The 24308-nt window shown below is 39.0% G+C and overlaps 1 protein-coding gene across 1 annotated transcript; it reads left to right on the forward strand.

Moving 5' to 3' along the window:
• The first annotated feature begins 566 nt into the window (after positions 1-566).
• sf3b2 (splicing factor 3b, subunit 2) lies at positions 567-18244 on the forward strand. The gene is made up of 22 exons (XM_084403663.1): positions 567-763; positions 1182-1225; positions 1302-1361; positions 1464-1619; positions 2604-2666; positions 3389-3518; positions 4581-4684; positions 5137-5245; positions 5505-5599; positions 5797-5994; positions 6325-6447; positions 6524-6604; positions 6798-7025; positions 7680-7829; positions 9472-9561; positions 9707-9814; positions 11268-11375; positions 12277-12419; positions 13144-13245; positions 14024-14123; positions 17040-17240; positions 18024-18244. Exons 1-22 carry the CDS (start codon positions 658-660, stop codon positions 18093-18095), a joined length of 2571 nt encoding a protein of 856 aa, XP_084259789.1. The 5' UTR covers positions 567-657; the 3' UTR covers positions 18096-18244.
• The last annotated feature ends 6064 nt before the right edge of the window (positions 18245-24308 follow it).

Consider the following 24308-nt stretch of genomic DNA (forward strand, 5'->3'; position numbering starts at 1 on the left):
GTATATCAAAGGCTGGTAGGCTATTAAATAGCAGGAAAGTATTGTTTTATTTCAGATTTTCTTTTCTTTTTTTCAGATGTCAGAAAGACCACCACCTTGAGGCAGAACATGGTAAACGCATCCTATATACTGACGAGACGCCAAATATTTCACCTGTATTATTAATCTTAATCATTTCAATGCTCATCATGTTTGTTGTTGCGTTATTATAGTTAAATATAACGAAAACCATACAATTAAGTTCGTTACTTGAAATAAAATAAGCGTTAAATGAATTTCTTTTTCTTTTCTTTTTTTCTTTTTTTATTGCAGAACTTACACATAATTACAAGCTCAGGGAAGTGAAGCAGGGTTGTATCTCTAACAATGATCAAACAATGATACGAAAAAAATTTTTTGCATGCAGCACATTATGTAATTATGTATACAAAAAAAGAAAGGAAAAGAAAAGCATAACAACAAGGTTAAGTCATATCTTAGAATAAATCATCATAATGCATCAAAAAAAATGCTGCGTTAAATGAAATACTATGAAGTATTAAACGCAAACGCGTCATTTTCAAACTGCGAGAAAAGGAACAACAAATCCCATAATGCAGTGCGCCGCGTTCCCATGATCCCTCGCGTTTGAACGCGTTTGTGCCGTAGAGCTTCATCATGGCTAGCGACGGGCCGCCAGGCGCTGAATCAAACATAGATTTTAACACATGGAACCACGGCGAGCTGCAGGCCAAACTGGCCGAGTTTGGTGCTCCTAACATGGGTGAGAATAAAGCGTTTTGATAAGAGCGCTGTGACGGAGTTTAGCTCAGTTTTGCTCCGTTAGCTTAGTTAGCATGTTAGCCTGTTATTTCCCTGTTGATGCCCTGCGGGCCTTCGAAACTTCGCGCTAACGTGTGCAGTACGTGTAATTAAGTCTAATTGATAGCTGTATGTGCGTTTATTCTGGTAAATTAGTTAAAACACCTGTGAGCTGTGAATGTCGTTAAACAACTAAGTTAAGTCGCAGTGTGAATGTATCTGCGTAAACGGTAACTGTGATCGTATTTAAATGCAACAGTTTTAAACACAAACACTCTGCAGTTACAAATCAGCACATAGCCCATTAAACTAATGTAAGCCATGTTTAATTCAGTCCAGTGTTGTTTTCCATCTTCATGTATGGGTTTTCTGTTCTCCAGGTCCCAGAGAGGAGCTCATAGACAGACTCAAATCGTTTGCACAGGTAAGCTATTCAGTCTGCACATCTGATCATAACTCTTACTTCTTTGCCTGAGTGTAACTTTTTTTTTTGTCTGCAGTCCGGGATGATCTTAAACAAGCCGAACTTAGCAGGAGGAGATGACAAGGTCATGACTACGGTACTGCAATGTGTCTTTTATTCTGTTTATTCATGTTTTTTTGGACAAGACATGACATGCCTGAGACTATAAGTGTTAAAGGTTGTGCTGTGTGTGTGTCAGATGCCAGGTCTGCCGCCCATGCCCCCGATGCCCTCAATGCCCCTTCCGCCGGGCATGAACATGATGCAGGCCATGAATATGATGGCCGGCCCTCCACCGATCCACATGGGCATGGAGCCGCCCGGCATGATGCCACACGACGACAGAGCCGCGCAGGTGAGAGTCGCGCATGCTAAAGCTTTTACTGTGAGGCAAGCTGCAGGTGTGTGGTAGATGATTGATGACTTTACTGTCAAGTTTACACTACTGTTGATACTTGCTAACTACTGCCAAACTTTCCTATTAATGCTTGATGTACTTTAGGCATAAAATTGAGCAGAAACTTGCCTGATGGCGTGGTTTTCTTCAGAATCAAAGCAAACGCTCATTATGTTTGGCTTAAAGGGCACCTGTTATGCCCCTTTTCACAAGATGTGAAATAAGTCTTGTATGTCCCCAGAGTGTGTATGTGAAGTTTTAGCTCAAAATACCGAACAGATTGTCACTTTTTGGGGCTCAGAAAAAACGTGCCGTTTTAGTGTATCCCTTTAAATGCAAATGAGCTGCTGCTGCTGGCACAGGGGGCGGAGCTTCAAGAGCTCGCTCAGAGCCAGGACAATCTCATCTGATAATATCAGAACAGAAACTCTTAGTAGCCGTGTTCATTTTGAGTCGGATAATAATGCCCACAGAGCCAGAGAATATTTGCTGCATGGAGATAGACCAGGAATAGTTTAGTTTAATTACGGTTATAACTGTAATTTGCTTTTATCCACTATTAATACAAGCCTGCTGTAGGGGACCGCGTCCGAATGATGACCAAAATAACGCTATACTGATGAGTTTTATGAAGTTTATTGTACATCACACAAAAGATGAAGCGTTAGTTTTACTCCAGAGAATCTCAGTAAGAGCTGAATAAACACGGTATAAGAAGTGCGTATTAAAGTCTTATCCATAAACGCTCTCTCATTTTCATTATCAACATACACAGCGAAGTACACAAAACACTTACAACTAACAAGTGCTTTAGTTGTAACGACATGAGGGTTAGTAATTACTGACAGAAATTGTATTTTTGGGTGAACTATCCCTTTAAGAATACAATGAAATAAAGGGGACACATGACTGCAGTTTATAACCGTGTGTGTGTGTGTTTAGGGTGATTCTCGGGGGATGGACGAGCAGATGAAGGAACAGGAACTTCTCGAGCAGCAGAAACGGGTGAATGTTCGCTGTCTTCAAAAGAATTTGTCACATAACCCACACATTTAACAGCTATATGAATGTGAATAATTTGATATGCACTCTACCGTTCAAAAACGTTTGGGTTTGGTTGATCAAAAAGTGTAAAGATATGTCAATAAAATTGCAAGATTTCTATTTAAAATAAAAGCTGTTCTTTTGCACGTTCTATTCATCAAAGAATTGTGGAAAATAATTATCACGTTTTCCACACAAATATGAAGCAGCACGACTGTTTTTAACATTGATAACTGTAAATGTTTCTTCCGAGCATCAAATCATATTAGACTGATTCCTGAAGGATCATGTGACACTGAAGACTGGAGTAATGATGCTGAAAATACAGCTTTGATCACAAGATGAAATTAGTTTATTATTCAAATAGAAAAGAGCTTTAAGTTGTAGTAATATTTCAAAATGTTACTGTTTTATTTTTTGATCAAATAAATGCAGCCTTGATGAGCAGAAGACTCTTTCAAAAACATTAAAAATCAAACCGACCTTAAACTTTTAAACGGTAGTGTACATATTTTGATCCATATTCTGCGATGTACCATTAGTTTAAATAATCTCTCGCCTGTCATGTTCTCTTTGGTTTTTTTTTTTTTTTTTTTTCACTCAGTGTGAATTAGTATGAATGACTCTGAAACCAGTTTAAAGGTCTAATAGTGACCTAATCACATCTAATGTGTGTCTCTCAGGCTGCTGTGCTTCTGGAACACGAGAGACAGCAGGAACTTGCTAAAGTCCAGCAGGGGGCGCCACCGGGCCCCAGAGGACCTGAACTGGGCCCTCGACCCAACCTCCTGCCCCCCATCCCCCCTCTCAGAGGTCATTCCCCATCATGCTCTCTAACATGCTCAAACATCAAGTCATGTCAACCTAATATCACATCATGCTGACTGGATGTCGTGTTTGAATTTTAATAAGGATATATAATAGGCAAAACATTTCTCATCCAGATTTTGGTAGATTCAGGTAAATCTGATCTATTTTGCGTCCGTTTCGTCTTTCAGACTACTGGAGAGAAAACATCCAAAATACACTCAAGTGTTTAGTTTATTGCACTTTATCTTTTTGCATCTGTAGATTTCAGTTTCAATCAGTCAGACATCTCCACTTCAGCAGCTTCACACACCAAACTTTAGCTTTATTAATATCTATATTTTGAATGTTTTTACAGAGGGGTTTGCTCATAAATAATTTTACTGATTTATATAACATTTCATTCATTTTCTGGCAATATTTTCAGATTTATCGAGTGATAAAGTGACATCTGAAATCCCCTCTGGTTTTCACCTTCAGATTTGTATTTTGTCAACAAAATGAAACACGAATTTTAAATCCGGCTTCATCAGTATTCAGATTTCTGTAAATGAATGCATATTTAATTAGATATTGCCTCATTAGCATATTTAAACTGAATGTTTCAGAAAACTTGTAATGCAAATTTTTTTTGCTATTTTTAATCAATCAACTGGGGAAGTATGATGATGATGTCTATTAGTTGCATGTTCACCCTATTCATCTGTGGTGTCTAAAGGGACCGTTCACATGAAAATTACAATTCTGTCATCATTTACTCGCCCTCAAGTTGTCCCAAACCTGCATGAAGTTCGTTCTTGCGCTGAACACAAAAGATATTGTGAAGAATGGTGGTAGCAACAGTTTCTAATCCCTATTGACCTCAATTCAGTTAATGGGGACCAGCAGCTGTTTAGTTGCCAACATTGTTCAAAATGTCATCCTTTATGTTCAACAGAAAACTTGAGGGTGAGTAAGTAATGACAGAATTTTAATTTTTGGGGTGAAGTATCCTTGTAAGACAAAACGATGAGATTAAAACGCCTGTAAATCTGACATGGATCATGAATCATTGATTTGCTCCTGTAGTTGGGACTCAAGGTGGCCCGGCTCCTCCAGGTGTGTCTATGATGCTCCAGTCTGCCAATCAACGGCAGAAAGTCCCGCCCCCTCCAGGAGAGGACGCCAGAGAGGTGCGAGAGCCTTTACTAATGAATCTCTTTACTGATCTTGAGCAAGAGGAGTGGAACACGTGCAAGAATAATAAACTATACGTCTCAAACAGACTTTTAATCACTCTTAAACTAGATCTGATCAAGATCATGTCGTATAGGTCATACAAGTTTGACTCATGCTTTTTTACTGGACTGTCCTGGGTTTAATTCTAGCAGAATGCTCTTTTATGAAGTTATTTCACTTAAACACTTATTTAGTAAGATTATGCCTAAAAAGATTGTCTTTTTTAACATATGTTGATGTATGTGACTTGTTGTTTGTTTGTTTGCTTGGTTTTATTTTATTTATATGATATTTGTATTTTTGTAATCTAATTTTTGCCATGAAAATAGCCTTAGATGCAGACATGGCATTAAATAAATCTATCTATCTTTACTGATCTTGACTTGTGTTTGTCATGTGTGTTCAGGCGTGGCAGGGTGAAGATGTTGGCATCGGGCCGAAGATCCCTCAGGCTCTGGAGAAGATCCTGCAGCTGAAGGAGATGAGGCAGGAGCAGCTCAGCGTCGCCCCTATAGGTCAATATGAGGAACTCATCATTATCATCAAACGCAGCCTCAATGTCACTAATGATCGTGTTTAAGAGATGAGAGCACTTGAGCACATCAAGTCTAATTACCAGTGGGAGAAACACTGAATTTACTTTGAGACTTGAATGTGAAAGCGGGGGCGTGTGAAGTAATAACCAATGTTTGTGATTAAGTTAATGATGGTTTACCTTTAATCAATATAGGAATGCTTGTTAAATGATTTCTCTGGCTCTTTTTTTGTCTTTAGAGGAGGAAGATGATGACGATGAGATGGACCTGAACAGTTCCTCCGCCCGTGGAAATTCAGATGACGATGATGAAAGCGGTCTTTCTAAAAAAGACGTAGGTCTCCTCGCCTGTTTTGTCAGCATTTGCAAGTCTCTCATTGGTCTAACTACAGGAGTCAACATTTGAAGAGGATCAAATCCTTTCATCAAAGCTATACATGAATTTTGAGGAACGTTTTTGATCCACTTCAAATGTTGACTGCTGTGTTTCTTATGAACACTTTTACTCGATTCCTTCTCGCTCGCTTGCAGAAAAACCGCAAGCGCAGGAACAGGAAGAAGAAGAACAAGAAGAAGAAGCGGGAGCAAGAGAAGGAGCAGGAGGAGGAGAGGAAGAAAGAGGAGAGCCGTGAGAAAGAGGCCGAGGTGGAGATCGAGTACGTGACGGAGGAGCCCGCCATCTACGACCCCAACTTCATCTTCTTCAAGAGGATCTTTGAGGCGTTCAAGGTCAGGAGCTTAACAGGAACTACAGATGCTTCATTACAGGGTGGCTAATGCTAAATTTACTTGGTATTTTGAGAAAAGAAGCTGTGATTACTGTAACTTTCAAAGCTCAACATTTCCTCCCAAGTCCAAAAATAACATTTCCTGAACAAAACTGCTGCAAAACATTGTTTGATATGAGAAAGTATGAAGAATGAAGCTTTTTTTGGTGTTGTATTTAGATCTTTGATTGACCGATCATGACCCTTCCAGCTTTATTCACCTAGACTAATATTTTAAATACTGAAATGTTATATTTTGATGGATTTGTCATTGAATGGCTTTCTATCACAGCTGACAGATGATGTGAAAAAGGAAAAGGAAAAAGAGCCGGAGAAGCCAGAAAAGCCCGAAATCCTTTCCTTTAAGAAGAAGGGATTCGAGCTGGAGAAGAAGGACAGTGATGACAGCGACGATGTGAGTTGATAGTCGCCCAGCTCTTATGGTCTCCTGATGATGTTCCTGTCTAACCCCTCCACTTCCTGTTTGACAGGACCTCAAGAAGGACTTGCCTAAGCTGTCCAAAAAGAAACTGAGGAGAATGAACAGGCTGACCGTGGCGGAGCTCAAACAGGTAACTCAAGTTTATTAAAACCACCTAAGAGTTCAATGTTTAGATCAAAATGCATGTATAATATATAAAATTCAGCCCGCCAAAGTGGCTGGTAGGAGTGACTGTTACACGCCACTGCTGAAATACACACGCATTTGACGGGTGTTAAAGTCGATCCCTGTTTGTCCCCCTTCCTCACCTGTGTGTCTGCCAGCTTGTGGTCCGCCCTGACGTGGTGGAGATGCACGATGTGACGGCGCAGGAGCCCAAGCTGCTGGTTCACCTGAAGGCCACCAGGAACACGGTGCCGGTGCCGCGTCACTGGTGCTTCAAGAGGAAGTACCTGCAGGGGAAGAGGGGCATAGAGAAGCCTCCGTTTGAGCTGCCCGAGTTCATCAGGAGAACCGGCATCCAGGAGATGAGAGAAGCCCTGCAGGAGAAGGTACCGCACACTGCCATACCGTCCTACCATACTATTTTTACTGTATATTTAATCAAATAAATGCAGCCTTAGTCAGCAGAAGAGACTTCTCAAAAAAAAATTGCCAACCCCAAACTTTTGAATGGTAATATATAAAACTGTATTTAAATATTAAGTGCTTTTAATGTACATAGCTGTATAAAAATGTATTGAATATGTTCCTCTTGGCTGTTATTGTGCTGCATTTTTGCTTATTGTGGTAATATAATAATGCTTCCTGTAATAATAATAATGATGCTTGATCATATTGTGTTTTAGAGCAAGGTCATAAAACCAGAGTGTTAAATATAGTTCAGCGCAGACATTAAAAAAGCTGTTTTTTGTCAAACATGAGCTCTGCAGTTGAACAGCTTTAAGCAGATCATCGTGAAGAGCGGCTCAGGGTTTCATTCCTGTCTTTAAATGTGTCAGATGAGCTCATGAGGCCGTCAGGAGTGACCCTGATGTGTGATCATTTGTTTGCCTCATCTGGCATCATCTTGTGAAGTTTCCACCCGAGGCCGCGCTTGACTGACGTTTATACGATTGTGAAGCTGGTTATTTTAAACTTTAATGTTCAGTGTTGATGTGTTTCCCGCTGCTGTCAGCTCTACTGACGTCTCTGTGTCCCTGTAGGAAGACGCCAAAACCATGAAGACCAAAATGAGAGAGAAAGTTCGGCCCAAGATGGGGAAGATCGACATCGACTACCAGAAGCTGCACGACGCCTTCTTCAAATGGCAGATCAAACCCAAGCTCACGATTCACGGAGACCTGTACTATGAGGTGCGCTGGCGTGACCTGCTCATTATAGGAACCTCTTCATAGCTCCTTGAACTATTGGCGGAAGTTCCCGGATTTTGGTGCATTCGCACTGCAGGATCTAGGAACGATTTTAGTTCTAGGAACTCCTTTAAAGGGATACTCCACTTTTTTTGGAAATAGGCTCATTTTACAACTCCCCCAGAGTTAAACAGTTGAGTTTTACCGTTTTCGAATCCATTCAGCCGATCTCCGGGTCTGGCGGTACCACTTTTAGCATAGCTTAGCATAGATCATTGAATCGGACAAGACCATTAGCATCTCTTTCAAAAAAATGACCAAAGAGTTCCGATATTTTTCCTATTTAAAACTTGACTCTTGTGTAGTTACATCGTGTACTAAGACCGACGGAAAATGTAAAGTTGCGATTTTCTAGGCTGATATGGCTAGGAACTATACTCTCATTCCTGCGTAATAATCAAGAAACTTTGCTGCCGTACCATGAGTGCAGCAGGCGTAATGATATGACGCAGCCCCTGAAAATAGGTCTAATAGGTTAGACAAACTTAGTCCCGGTCACGTTGGAAGTTACAGAGCTGGGGACTATTTTCAGGCGCTGCGTCATATCATTACGCCTGCTGGACTCATGGTACGGCAGCAAAGTTTCTTGATTATTACGCAGGAATGAGAGTATAGTTCCTAGCCATATCAGCCTAGAAAATTGCAACTTTACATTTTCCGTCGGTCTTAGTACACGATGTAACTACAGAAGAGTCAAGTTTTAATTAGGAAAAATATCGAAACTCTTTGGTCATTTTTTTGAGAGAGATGCTAATGGTCTTGTCCGATTCAATGATCTATGCTAAGCTATGCTAAAAGTGGTACCGCCAGACCCGGAGATCGGCTGAATGGATTCGAAAACGGTAAAACTCAACTGTTTAACTCTGGGGGAGTTGTAAAATGAGCCTATTTCCAAAAAAAGTGGAGTATCCCTTTAAGAGGAACTCATTTATCTCCTACTTCAGAGTCGTTCTAAACCAGCACTATAGAAACTAACCGTGACGTTAGTGTACACTGATTGGCCGAACGCACGCGAAACACCAGCACCCGCCATTTTAAAAAGGCTGTGCAAACACAGATTATAGCCTATATATTTACTCCACAAACTAACTCTACGAACATTGAAATCACATAGATGAGCCTCTTAACGTTTACGCTGAGGAGAAAATCCAACGTGACTTTGAGGAGACCAAGAGAAACATGATTGTGTTTCTGCTCAGCATCACTGGACATCAACCGCACGGCATACGCTAATAACTTTTCATTACTGTCTACTTCCTATGTATAACAGTTCTATCTAATAACGTATTAGACAGGACTGTTTGACAGATCGTAAACTAATGAACACAGAGGATGCGAGCGCTGTTTGTTTGCTCTGGCGTTCTCAGCGCTGTCAAAATAAGTCACAACAACAAGCGTGGCTTATGTCACTTCAGAGTTCCTACTGGCGGTGCGAATGCAACAGGAAAACGGTCCTATGGGAACCATTAGTTCTCGGGGAACCACCCTGGTGGCTCGTTCCTACTGCGAAAGCCCCTGTTATGTCACTTTATTTGTTATGATGGCACTTTCTAAGAAAGAAACCCTTTTTGTTGTTGATATTCAGGGGAAAGAGTTTGAGACGCGTCTGAAGGAGAAGAAGCCGGGCGATCTGTCGGATGAGCTGAGGGTTGCTCTCGGGATGCCCACAGGACCTGTGAGTGCTCCTTTATCAGCTGCTTGTGCACAGCAAGTGTTGCTGTTGTGTGAAATTGCAGGAGAGCTCCTCATGCACCTCGACGCTCATGTCATTTCTGCTGTCTAACCTTAGCTGAGCTTTTCACATGTGTTTGTCTCGGCAGAACTCTCATAAAGTTCCTCCGCCGTGGCTGATCGCCATGCAGAGATACGGTCCTCCACCCTCCTACCCCAACCTGAAGATCCCCGGCCTCAACGCCCCCATCCCTGAGGTCAGACAGACACACACACACTGGGAAAACAGTCTTGAGAAATGTTGCTTTAAGTAGCTCTTTCCTATACATGCCTTAAAAAGTGACAAATAGTTAATTTACAAGGTTTACTTGAAAGTATTAGATGCTTTTCTCTCTGATCTCTTTTTTTAAATGGTAGTGTAATTGACTTCCAGGGTTTTATTGACCTTTTTAACTGAGTATTGTAATGTTTTTTGTTTTTTTGTTTTTTTTAAGTAATGCAATACAATATTGCATTAGTTACTTTATATGGAAAGTTATGTTACTTTTGTGTTACTTTCTCATCTGGGCTTGTTTTTTAGGTTTTGTTTGAAATTAAAAACACCCGAGAGTTAGGATTAGAAGAGCTGTTGCCAAACATATAACATAAGAAACATAATAACCTCTGCAATAATGATCCAGCCGTAGACTCTGAGGCGTTGGCCTATTTAAATCTAAACAGAGACTTTTTTATGCTGGGGAGTGTATAAAAAAAAGTGCTTACTTTTTTAAAGCTACACTGTGTAATATTTTAAGTAGATTTTTAGCAAAAAACACTGTTCTTTCAAAATTATACATTCTCATTAATGTGTAATCACTTCAACCAACTAATCAAGTATTCTCGTAAGTGTATAATCTGCAATTTAGAATACATACGAGCGAGTCGCTCGAATGGCGGCAGCCATGTTGTGCCTCCATCTTGAAAATACATTAGACAAAGAGGGACATGCATGGAAATTCAAGCTTCGCCTTTCGCGTTTTTACACTCAGTGGCACCGTGACGAATGCGAGGGGGAGATTACTCATGACTGCCGGCAGATTTGAAATAATACGGCCACCGTAGGAGATAAAACGCCCTCGGAATGGGAGGGGCTAGAAAGTAATATTCAGTTGGTAGTCATATACAATTTCACCGCTAGATGGGAGAAAATCCTACACAGTGTAGCTTTAAATATTAAAAATGTAAGCAACAATGTTATGAACTATATATGGGTTTTTATCTATAAAAACTATAAAATAATTTTTTTAATTATTCAATTTGAAAGTATTTCTTTGGCAGGATCGATACTGTTGGTGAGTGTGAGCTCTATTAAATATTCAAGTTCATACATCAATTAAGTTGGAAGTTAATTAACTCGACATGTGGGACTGCAACATGCAATTGTTATTTTTCACAATTAATTTTAAATGATGTAAACACTTCCCGCAGTGATATGCAAAACTCTGAGCCGTCATGTTTGATTAGAGGAAGCTCTTATGAGGAAGGAAGAGATTTTCCTTTTGATTTAGTCAGTAATTAGATATAAAGTAATGCTTGTAACTCAACAAATGCGCATCCTTCTCCATTAGAGGATCTGATTCACATTTCATGAAAAATCCTTCCACAATCTAAACGTCATGGTCGTCATGTAAAGCTGAGATGTTCATACCGAGGTGTGTGTGTGTGTTTCAGAGCTGTTCGTTCGGGTATCACGCCGGCGGGTGGGGAAAACCTCCCGTGGATGAGACGGGAAAACCGCTGTACGGAGATGTGTTCGGGACCAACTCCATAGACTTCCAGGTGAGGACACTCAATTACACTGCACATTTAAGCAGCATTGTGAAGCTCAGGAGAACATCTGTGTTCATGATAAACCACATCCTAAAAGTTGCGACGCCTGAGATCTGAAGGTCAACTTACTAATGCCAAGAACTGGCTTAAAGTGTCGGAGTAATAGAGCTTTCTCTGAGGCCGGTCCCGCTTTATGGAGAAGCTTTCCAAACTACGGTTCATCTGCATTCAGATCTAGTCTTAAAATAATCTCTTTTCTTTGGCTTTTAATACATTGTAATATCTTGTTATGTTCTTCTGTTTCCTGTTATCTTATGGTCTTATTATTTTGTATTGTACAGCAGATTTGGCAGCCTTGTTGCTGTTATTAAATGTGCTTTAGAAATAAACTGAGCTGAATCTCTTAAGGCAATATGCCTTGTTGGTTTTATAAAACTGTTAATACAGAAAATAATTAAGGTGCAAGTTTCATAAAATGTAATTGAAGTAAAGAACAGCGTTTCCCTAACCCATGGGGTTCATGAGATGATGAAAGAATAGTTAAATCATAATGTCAAATTAAAATAAATATAAAAACTAAACTATAAAAGATTAAATATTTTATGTTTGCCTGCATGTGACGTGGGCATTAACCAACATCTGAGAAATGTACACGTTAAATTATTGAAATATTAACTTCAAATCTCAGGGGGACTTCAAGTAAATATTTTGGTTCAGCTGAGAGTTACAATTTTGCAACCCTGATTTGAAACACTGAAATAAAACTGAAGTATTACAGTTCAAATAGTTGCATAATTAATGAACTGTACAACATTAACAGTTATTTTCCTGTTTTATTAATGTGAAGCTGCTTTGAAACCGGATAAAGCGCTGTATAAATAAATGTGACTTCCTTCTGAAATGTTGACAGGCCAAAGCCGAGGAGGAGGAAATCGACCGAACCACGTGGGGCGAACTGGAGCCGTCCGATGAAGAATCATCTGAGGAGGAAGAGGAGGAGGAGAGCGACGAGGACAAACCGGATGAAACGGGTTTCTTCACACCTGCAGACAGGTGCCGATTCATCTCAGCCATTCAAACTCTGTCACTAGCCACGTGTTGGGAACTTTTATTCCTTCATCATACAACACACGCTTCCATTACCCTTCAAATTGCCCAAATTGAAAATACACCCAAAAGAAACTTTCACAAACTCATCGCAAAACTTTTTACGCTCGCATGAGGGCGGTTTTCAGGCAATTTGAATAATAAATATTTAGCAAAACTGCAATGGAAACAGTTTTTGGGCATTTACAGGTCAGCTGACGTAGATGATGCGGTGTGTTTGGACAGAATACGAGACAGTTCTTTATTAAATTCATAAAAGACAGAAGAATTACAGGAATAATGAATTCTAAACCTCAAAGAAATGCCTCAATCAAGACCTCGAAGCAGATATGAGTGAGAAACACCTCATATGTGCCGCTCACAAGTATAAGGGTCTTTCCTTGCCAATGATTGGATAACACACATACGTCTCCTTCCATTAATAATAATATTGGCTAGTGCGGCGGCTGTGATATACATATACCTACCAATGTCCGTCGCCATGATTTTTGGAATGACTTATCGTGAGGAGGTTTAGTCACATAACATCGGTTAATGGAAACGCCGTCATTTCGCAATAGTTTTGTCAACATTTAGAAAAAAATCACAAAAGTTTGCACACATCTGTAATGGAAACGCAGCTAGTGTCATGTGTTGAAGTCATTAACGTTTCTTCTTGTTGTTGTGACAGTGGCTTGATCACTCCGGGCGGATTCTCCTCCGTACCTGCCGGCATGGAGACTCCAGAGCTCATTGAGCTCAGGAAGAAGAAGATCGAAGAGATCATGGACGGGTGAGTGTCTGTGCAAACACCAGATTTAAGCCCCTGAAATCACTAACTTAACCCTGTAAAGCCTGACAAATCAAATGGGCAGTTTATTGAACCTTAAGACCTTAAGTGTTTTGTTGTCATATTTGATACATCAGGCTTTTATGGCTCATATAGTGAGAATATGGAGCTCATACTCAAAAATTAAACAAACATAAAATTTTATTCATAGGCCCAAACTGCAAAATATTAAATTTAGTGCAGATTCTGATATTTATATGGCCAGAAAGATGAAATTCTTGTAATGTAATCAATGAGATCTTTAATAGCAGATACTCTTACTGACAGTGTATATATAAATATTAATATCTGCCAATAATGTTTTAGTAAGGAGATATTTAAGTGCTTAGTTTTATGATTAAAGCTCTGTAGTATTAAAACACAATGCAATACAATGATGATTGAGAGATGAACTAATAAACATTCCTCAAAAGCCGGATGATCATATTTGATGCTTACATTTTAACAAGATTTTCTAAAAATGATATGGATAATCAAGTAAAAACTAAGCTGCTTTCAGTCCAGTAATGTTAATCTTGAAACATTACTAACAATATAGAAGGTATTCTTACATTTACTTTATTAATAGTTTAATATGAGACTATTATATAGAGAAAGTGCACTGTGACTCGGCTTATACTTATGAGCGCTCTGAGGCAACAACTGTCTCGTCGAGCACTTAAGCAGCGGTATATCAGACACTTATATCTTATTTAACACGTGTGTGTGTGTGTGTGTGTAGGAACGAGACGCCTCAGCTGTTCACGGTGCTGCCGGAGAGGAGGACTGGGCCTGTCGGAGCTGCTATGATGGCGTCCACACACATCTACGACATGACTGCGGTACGTCTGTGTGTGAGAGATGGAGGAGTGTGTCATGCGCCGTGTTTCCATACACCTATTTATATGCCAATTTGCTGGATGGAAACGCTAAGATGTGCCTAATTTCATTTAAAAAGCGTATGCGCTCAATTGAGCCTGATCAGTTTTTTTATCTGACAAGACATGCGCACATTTACAAAATAAATCCCTCGGTGCGCAACAACAAACTTGTGACTTTGCCTCGACAGTGGATGTGATTGGATATCTGGACTAGCCAGCGGACCAATCACATCGCACGACATCTCAAATGTTCATTTAGTTATTCAAAACCGCCTGAACCAAAGTGTGTCGATATGATTTGGTTTAATCCCTTCCAGAAGCGTCTCAAACGATTGCGTTCCCAAACACCGGCATCCGAACGCAAGAGAACATGAGTTGAACTCAGTTATGATGGAGGACAAGAGTCAGTTTCTTCCCCGATTGCAGCGACTTCCAATTTTATGTGCCAATTTCCCAGGAAGGGATGATTTTGTTCTCTTGAACACATGGGATGAAAACGCTGCTTGCTTTGTGAATGTTTTGTGATATTCCAATTACAAATTCCCGTGTTTTCTCAGATCAGCTTTTAAACTCTTGGCACGTTCCTATCCACCTTTTTCCCTACGCTCCATGATGCTTTGTGCTAATTATGTTGAGTAACTTCCATTTAAACCACACAAAATATGCCAATCTTCCTAATAAGTTCCCCAAACCACCCATAGTTTAAAACGCAGTAGAAAAAAAGATGGATGCGAAAGCTGCAGGACCAAAGATGCACACTTTCCCTCATACATTAAAGCATCATCTTCCCATTGATGTCGTCAAAAACAAACCCAGAGACACGAGATGAACCAGTGCTTGCTGAGCCAAACCATTTGTATTTCGTATGGTAATCACTTCGCCTCAGTTGTTTTACACGCTCGTATCCCAGAGTTCTCTCTGTCTGGTGGGTTCAGATGTGGCAGATAACCTTTCCAGGCCTCTGATAACAGAACGACCCGCGCCTCATCTGTCACAGCCGTCACATGCTAATGACTCCATCCGTATGGGACTCGTTTGCGTTTCGACGACAGCGAGAATATAAACGATGTGCCGTGACGCGCAGAAGCCGACAGCTGCCCGTGGAAATGTCAGCTATAAAGCGTTAATGCCACTGCTGATATATTTGTGCAGCTGTTTGCGAATGTGAAATGAATGAGATTTTGATGTGTGACCTTGGCTGGATCAGTTGCGGTTTAAAAGACAATTAATATTCAGTACAGCAGTGGCCAAAAGTGCTTTCAATGACCATTCAAGTGCGATTAGCCCTCATCCTTCCCTCACGTTTGGTAACAAGTCCTTCCCTTGTCGGTGACCAGATGCCCTAAAATAAGACTGACTTTATTTATTTTGTTTAGAAAGCTTTTTTTTTCATTTACCTTTAAAGCAACACTATGTATTTTTTCAACCTTCATAATATATTTCCAAGACCCTTGTGATGGTACATCGATTTACAATAGGTTGAATGACACGTCTGCCATAGCCTGACGGGGTCTGCATCGCTTTTACTGGCACTACGTAACTTCGGGGTTCGGGTAGTAACCCGAGCACAAAAAGAACTACAAAATTCGACTGCTTTACGGCATACGTCACTTCCCCCATCACTTCCTCAAATTCGAACGTGAGAGGCCAACCAGCGTTTGTTTTCCGGCTTTCGTGCGTATGTTTTTGTCATGGCCAAAGCAGCAACGGACAAAAAAAAGTCAGAGGTAAGCCTATGTCTAAACGGCGTGTACAAGTTGGGTACATGATTAGACAGACAAAATCATATTTTAGGCTAACTTAACTAGCCTAATGACTGCAGGCTGATAGTCATGTTTGTTTATTTTTCTGGTGAAAGTGTCTTGCCTCAGGCTATAATGCAAATCGATTTTTCAACTTTGCAGATTCATCTATGGTAGCTTGATATTATAATATTTACGATATATGGCTATTACCTACCACACAAACATTGAATTGAATTAGCATTCTGTAAAACAGTAGCCAATAGGCTACTATAATGACGCTGGCTTGTAAACGTGAGCTACGCGATCTTTTGGCGTTTGAAAAAAATAAAACCCATGAAATTATATTCATATGACATGCTGAAATATATGCCACTGTACCTGGGATGAAGACATTTCACATGCAACGCAGGCAGTCTGCCCAAGACGTGAGAACTCCTTCTGCAGAGTTAGGGAGTATCGGCTTGTCAACAAATGCAGTGTAATGTATCCCCTGGTGTTACCATGACAGATTTTACGACCGCAGTTGAAGACAATACTGTTTCCCAACTGTAGGGGGAACCCGAGAGCAAAAGTTACTTGGTATTGCTTTAAATTACTAGATTTGATCAATAAATAATTAGTAATTTTCAAATAGTAATGTAGTAGTTTAAGCACATTCCTCACATTCTTTCAACTTTAAATTCAAAATAACTCACTATTTCTCACATAACCCTTTTAATTCAGCTCAAAATACCTTACATTGGGTGTCTTTGTCGACCTCTTGAGGAAAAATAATACTATAACATGATATTTCATGACTCTTGCCACTGGATGGCCGTATAGCTGTACTCTACATGGAGCAAGTGAGCTGTTCCGCTGGGTCCTAAAGTCAGTTTGTCTTCAGTGTGCATTCAGATACACATGTAGACATTATAAAATCATTTTTTGGTAAAGTTTTATCATTTTTAGTTTGAATTGAGCATTTTTAGGTTAGTACTGAAGTACTCCTCGCATCCCATTCATTCCTATGGGGGTCCAATTGATTTTCTTTTTTTTTTACCCGAGTCCATTACGTTTTAAAAGAGATGTTTTGAGGGAAAAGCAAAAAACTAACCTTGGTTAATGTGACGCATGATATGTCTGCCTCTCTCAGACGGTGACGAGCCGTAAGGCCGGGGTGACGGCGCTGGGCGGAGACTCTCAGGCGGTGGAAGTGGCGCTGGCCCCCGAGGAGCTGGAGCTCGACCCCATGGCCATGACGCAGAAGTACGAGGAGCACGTCCGGGAGCAGCAGGCGCAGGTGGAGAAGGAGGACTTCAGCGACATGGTGGCCGAACACGCCGCCAAACAGAAGGTGAGCTCAAATACTGCAGCCAATCACAAGCCAAACAAACATACATCACTGCAAAAACAAAGAAACAGGAAAATATCTTGCATTATTGCATCAAGTCTGTTAGGATTTTTTGGGGGGTAGATTTTCTAAATGTTATGGTCATTCTCATTAGATTAATTAAATTACCGTCTATACAGAAAAACATAAACGTATATATTATTAAAATGTATTACTTTGCCTGTGATATTCCTCATAAAAAATGTAAAATAAGCCTAGAATTAAATGGGAAAAACATTGTCATGATGTATTAATTTTATACGTGTGTGTATATATAATTTATTATAAATGTAAAAATGTATATAAAACATATTTATTCATATATATATTCATTTGTTTTTATATACATTTTTACATTTATAATATAAAAATAAAATTATAATTAAAAAAATGTATAATACATTTTTATTATTTTCACAATTACACAAATCGCAATCCTAATAGACTGTCTTTATGACACATTTTCATAATTTTCCACTTTTTGTTTGTTTTTGTGCTAAATGTAACCTGTGCATGATACTGGAAGGTTTTGCTGAGGATGCCGTGTAATAAAACGGTACGAATTTCAAAATCGCAATATTAACGAGGAACTAAATGGGACACATTAAAAATGCAGTAGTTCTAGGAGAGCCCCTTTAAACGCATCTGATCAAACGAAGATGTTTGATGAACCATCTTTTTCCTGTTTGTAAATGTTTAGTGTTTACACGTGTTCCCTAAAGCCTTGCTCTCCTCTGTTCCTGGCAGCAAAAGAAGCGCAAGGCTCAGCCGCAGGACACGCGCTCCGGGGCCAAGAAGTACAAAGAGTTCAAGTTCTAGTCCTGCCAGAGACGCTCTCCTTCATTCTGCTTCTTTTTATGTGCTGATGCGCTGTAGCAGCACACTCGTGTTTGTGCGTTACGTTACAGTGAGTGACGATTTTCATTTATGCTCAATGTTTTTGTAAATAAAATGGCTGTCAATGACAAGCTGCTGTTACCGAGTTTTTATTTAACGTTTCATCCGCCTCGTTTAGGTTGAACTTCTTATGAAAGCTGGTCTGTTTTTGGTTTCATCTGCTAATATCTGGTGTATTTATATGTAGAATTCCTGGAAATATCAGTTTAAAATAGTCTAATGTAAAATTTCATCTTAAAATGTAAATCTATCATGGAAATTTCAACGACTGAATTTTTGTAGTTTTCTAGAAATTAATCTTTGTGAGTGTAAACTTTAACATGATTTTCTTTTTTACATCCTTAGTCATTAACCTTGAACAACTGCAAACGTGGTATTTATTGTTCTGTAGGTCTGGGATCTCTGAATATAATTTTTATTTATTATATGAAAATAAAAAATAAAAATCAATATATTAAGTATTCAATAATTGTATCCTTAACTCATCTATGATCACTAAAATGACAAGAAAAAACATTTAAATATCTTGAATGTAACTCGACACCCTTGCCTCATTTAGTATATGTGGTTCTATGAATATGCACATGAGCCCCGCCTCCACTCACTCACTCAGCTCAGAAATCCACAAATCCACTGGTTGACGATCACACGTTGATCTGATTGGTTACAAGGTAGTTTGTGACGTCAGAAACACCAGCGATTTCAAAGTGTGTTTTTGAGACTGTCTTTGGTTCACTGCAGTTTTAAGGAGGAAACACTCAACAATGGTGTCGACTTATGAATTTACACATGGTTTGTCTTAAAGCGTATTAAAAACACCACATAGACATATAAACAACATTAAAAGCTGGATTTTCACCACAGGGGGACTTTAACTTAATCGATGATTTCGAGGTCTGCAGTGACGCGCTCAGGCCAGCAGGGGGAGAGAGAGAGAGAGAGTCTGACCGTCACCTGATGTCTGGGATTCGGTTTGACCTACATAAAACTTTCACCGACAAACAAAGAGTCAAATACGCTTTCTCAGACAATAACACTCGTTTCCCCCCAAACACACAGTCTGAATGAGCTGAAACACTGCGTCCGTGGGCAAGGTTCAGTGTGACTTCATTAAAGACTCTATCATCTCAGCCCTTCCTTTGTTCAGTGGATTCTGAGGAGGAACTGGAGGGATTGTCTTGTTCGGGAAGGTGTGCTGTCGAAGCGGGATTGGCACTCTCGTCTCCTTATGAAAGGCCATTTCTGCCACATAAGAAGAACGGGGGGGAAATGCTTTCGTAAATTGCAATTATGACACAAATCATGAGACGCTAAATCATAGACAACATATTAACTAGAAAATATGAGCTAAGTCAGTTATAGCATAAGTCACAATTATTATGAGTCATTATTGATTTTTTTTTTTTTTTGCATTAATTTAAACGTTTTATCTCAGTTTAGAAATGGTCAATTATAATCATAATTTTGGTATGTCATGGTTGACTACCAATTATGACTTAGTATCTCAGTTTTGACATTTTGTGTCATGGTTGACCTTCTCATAATTTTAACTCATTAAGATTTTTTTGAGATTATGACAAAAGTAAAAATTATGAGAAGTCAATCATGACAAAGTCAGAATTTCGACTTGTCAATTATGACTTGGTGTCATAATGTCATTTTAGTATTTCATAAATTTTACTTATGTCATGATTGATTATCTCATAATTTTTTACTTTTTGACATAGTTTGATTTGTTTATTATGACCTAATCTCTTAATTTAAACTTTTTTTTATTATAAATATTACTTAGTAACTTAATTTTGATGTTATGTAATGGTTGACTTTATTTTATTATTTAAACTTTTTATCATTACAACTTAATTTCTCAATTTTTACTTCTAATGTCATGGTTGACTTTTTATCTAATATTTTCACTCTTTGTCATATTTAGACTTATGTTGATTATGAAAATTAAATAATTTGAGGATTGTATTATGAATTAGTATCTCAATTTTGACTTTTTATGTCATGGTCGACTTTATCTCATCATTTTGACTCCTAAGATAAAAAGTCAATCATGACATAAAGTCAAAATTATGTGAAATTATGCATCTCAAACTTTTTATGTCAGAATTTCGACTTATGACGATGTCAATTTCATCTTAGTATCTCATAATTTTGAAGACTTCTGTCATGATTTTTTATCTCATAATTCAACTTTTAATCATAATTACGACTTAGTATCTCAATTTTGACATTGTCATAATTTGGACTTTTTGTGTAATAATTATGATCTACCAATGCATGCTTTTTTTCTTATGTGGCAGAAATGGGCTTCCATGCATTTGAAATAAAACCCACACAGACTAACTTTTCCTTAGTTTTAAACTTTAAAGAGCAGCATTGCATGACTAAAATTGTGATGCACACCAGTAATGGAGTGTTTTTAAAGGCAGCTTGTAATGACTCAACTAATTAGTGGTTGATTTGAATATCCACAGGCGTGGGTTCTTACCTTCCGTTTCAACTGTACAACATCATCAGCGTTCTTCAGGCTGCGCTCATTAAAAGATGAAGTCATGAACGCGCCGAAAGCTGGAGGCACACACACACACACACACGAGAAAGCCAGCAGTGTCATGCATTGGTCAGCATCAGCCGGGTCGTGTTTCTCTCCATCACACACACCCACAGGGGTTAATGAGTCTGATAAATATAGATGTGCTTTCATCATCACCAGCCTCTGTGTGGGTTTCCCAACGCCTGCTTCCTGGACAAATAATATCCCGTTTGCCTGGAACTGTGTGACTAAACAACTATTTCAAATGTGAGAAAAGCTTTTTATAGTTTATATATGTATTTAGTGCTTTCTGAGAAACACTGTTGATATTTGAAATCAACCCAAACAAACAAACACACCCCTCCCTTCATTGCTCCGCCCCTAAAATGCACAAACACACAATGCAAGAGTGGATATCTCTTTATCATTGCTGGAGCAAAGCAAAATAAAGTGAAGATGACGAACGAACAACAAAGAAGAACAAAAAATGAACACAGTACACATTCTCCAGCAGCTCCAGACAAACAATGACACTCACACTGTCCTGTTACTATAGCTAACATCACAACAGCAGCAGATCTTGGTCATGAGAAACGGCAAAACAAATGTTACTGGTGTATGAAGTATCGGCGTCCATTTTCAGGCCTTCCCGCTTCTGTCAATCCAGCGCTGGAAAGCTTTTCTAATATTAACCTCGGGTCCTAAAGCTCTTGCCTGATCATAACCCTTCTTTCCTAGTGATATTCCTCTGAGCTTTCTCTTTTCTAATGTCTCTCAGCCATCTCTCTTTCTACAGTCCTTCTTCAAATCTCCCTTTTGCTCTCTCTCTTCTCGCCATCATGAGTGGACACGCCCCCTACTGCTGATTGGCTCAATCCCTCTCTCCCCCATCATGAGTGGACACGCCCCCTACTGCTGATTGGCTCAATCCCTCTCTCCCCCATCATGAGTGGACACGCCACTACTGCTGATTGGCTCACTCTATCTCCTCCTCCATCATGAGTGGACACGCCCCCTACTGCTGATTGGTTCACTCTATCTCCTCCTCCATCATGAGTGGACACGCCCCCTACTGCTGATTGGCTACAGGAGTGTTGTGCTGATCGGTCCGATCCACTTTCAACAGCATTTTTCAGAAATTGCTTACTGCAATTTTAACAGTAAAGGTTCTTTATTGGCATTTATAGTTCCATATAGAACTTTACACATCCATGGAACAGAGGTTGTGTGTGAAAAAAAGGATTATTTATAATGTTCTTCACACTAAAAAAAACGTCTATGGCATCGCTGTGAAAAAAACCTTTATTGTTAAGGGTGTATCTACTTATTTCCGGCACATTCGCCGACTCACTTAATCTCAGCGGTGGCTTGTTATGACACAGGGGCCGTTTCTAAATGACCTTCTCGTCCCATTCCTCTCTGTCCTGATGATGTGGATGTGTGTATTAGGACAGGAGAGGATCAGTGTCATATCTATAATCTAGGCTCATTATAAAGTTGCTGACACATGATCACATGACCAACAAAGTGCAATGAAGTTAGCCTTGACCTCAGATAAAAGGTTGTTTAACCTCAAATGTTGGTTGCGATGGGTTGTGTGGTTAATCAAATGCATTCAAATTGCGGATACTCTGATATGGGGTGACTTAATATATTGCATTATGACTAGTTCAGTGTCCCGTTAGAGGCCTTTAATACTGTTCATAACCAAGCCATTTAGAGATCTGATGTGAATGAAACAATGCATTAAATAATTAAATATGTCTTTAATAATGAGATGTACAGAAAATTGTTTAATTTAATTTAACGGCTATTTCACAATATTTACTAAGACCAGCAAAAATACAGAAATGTATAATTTAAAATATATCAAAATATTCAATGACAGTGTTGTTGTGCTTGAGATATATATAAAGGAAATGTTTCAAAATGCCATAGCAGTGGACAATTTTAATGAGGATATATATCTAATATCATATGTCTATAATACAAATTCATCATCAGACATTAAATAACTCTTAAACACGTCAAACAAAAGCAGCCGTGAAGTCATGAAGATGAGCTCTAAACCCTCTGACTGTCCAGAGAAACTCAAATTTGACCCACATTGAAAACCATCAATAATTCATGAATTCTTAATCACGGTTCAGCGGGTCTAAGGGGCCGTTTACACTGACACCCTCTTCAACTAAAAACATAAAACTTGCCATGTAAATATGTGTTTTATCTGCTCCCAAAGAGTGTTATGATCGAGAGAAAATAATGGTTTCACAACAATCATGTACTAGAAACTTACAAGATGTTCATGTGTGTTTTTTCATGTACAGACGACAACATTGTCAAAATTATCCTCATTCAAATGGATCAGCGGAAATGACTAAAACCACTGTATTCTGCTGCCAGGCCAGTAGTTGGCGATGTCACTTTGAAAAGAAAAAAAAACATTACATGCGTAATACACACACGCTCATGACATCACCGTTTTCACAGATTCACGTTTTTGTCGTTTACATGGCGAAGATAACGGTATCGTTTTCAAAAACTTGCACTTTGAAACCCGTTTTCTTAAGTTTTAGTATTCAGGCCCCAAAACGTTGTTGTGTAAATAAATGGCCAAAATGCATAAAAAGTTTTCCGTTTTTACGCTGTTGTGTAAACGGCCCCTGGAATATTGATGGAGTAACACAATTGGAGGGAAAAGTTGAATACCAATCCCTTTTGGCATTTCACTTATTTCTAAACAATGCATTATGTTATTTGTCAATGAATGATGAACTTCTTAAAGCTACGATTTAATTCATGTTTAATTAATAAATAAATCTCCACTGTCTGCAACTGGAACAGCACATATAGTCGCACTTTACACATCCATCACTCACAATAAATTCACCCCCTCCCTTCACTTACACAAATCCATTTCCTGAGGAACCGCAAGTGTTTCGAAAAGTGCTGTTGTGGTTTCTGCTGTCAGTGTTTTAAGAGAAAATTGCATCCAGAATGGCTTGTACCCTTTTAATCACAAGTCGTTTGGGATAAAGTGTTTGCTAAATGTATAAATGTAAAATAAATGATCCCCATTGTGGCTATGTTGTAGGTAGGGCCATATACACTGTAGGCTAAAAATATGAATTTTTAAAGCTGTGCATACAAAGATTATTGGAGTAGGCTATAATTTAAAAGAAAACGCTACTTCAAAATTCCGTGTTTAATCGAATGCGTTACTTTCAGTTTCTTTATTTTTAGTGTAGGGAACAGTTTGCATGAGGAGATAAATATGAGACAATTTACATTTACACAATAAACAAACAAACAAATAGGCAAAAGGCCAAAATATTCTGGGTATTCGAGAAGCGCGGGAAATTGGTAGGCCTAGTTTCGAAATTGTAATTGTTCTTTATAAGAACGTAAGCTAAATATTCCCTTGTGGATAAATATAATAAGGCAACAACCGTTTTGCACGATAAAAACCCCGAAATGTGTCCACACTAAAAAAACTCTCTCTCTCTCTCTCTCTCTCTCTCTCTCTCTCTCTCTCTCTCTCTCTCTCTCTCTCTCTCTCTCAGTGGTTGGTTGTGAGGGCTCGTCTTTCACTA

The sequence above is a fragment of the Rutilus rutilus genome, assembly GCF_951802725.1.
Source record: "Rutilus rutilus genome assembly, chromosome: 3".
Taxonomy (NCBI): Eukaryota; Metazoa; Chordata; class Actinopteri; order Cypriniformes; family Leuciscidae; genus Rutilus; species Rutilus rutilus.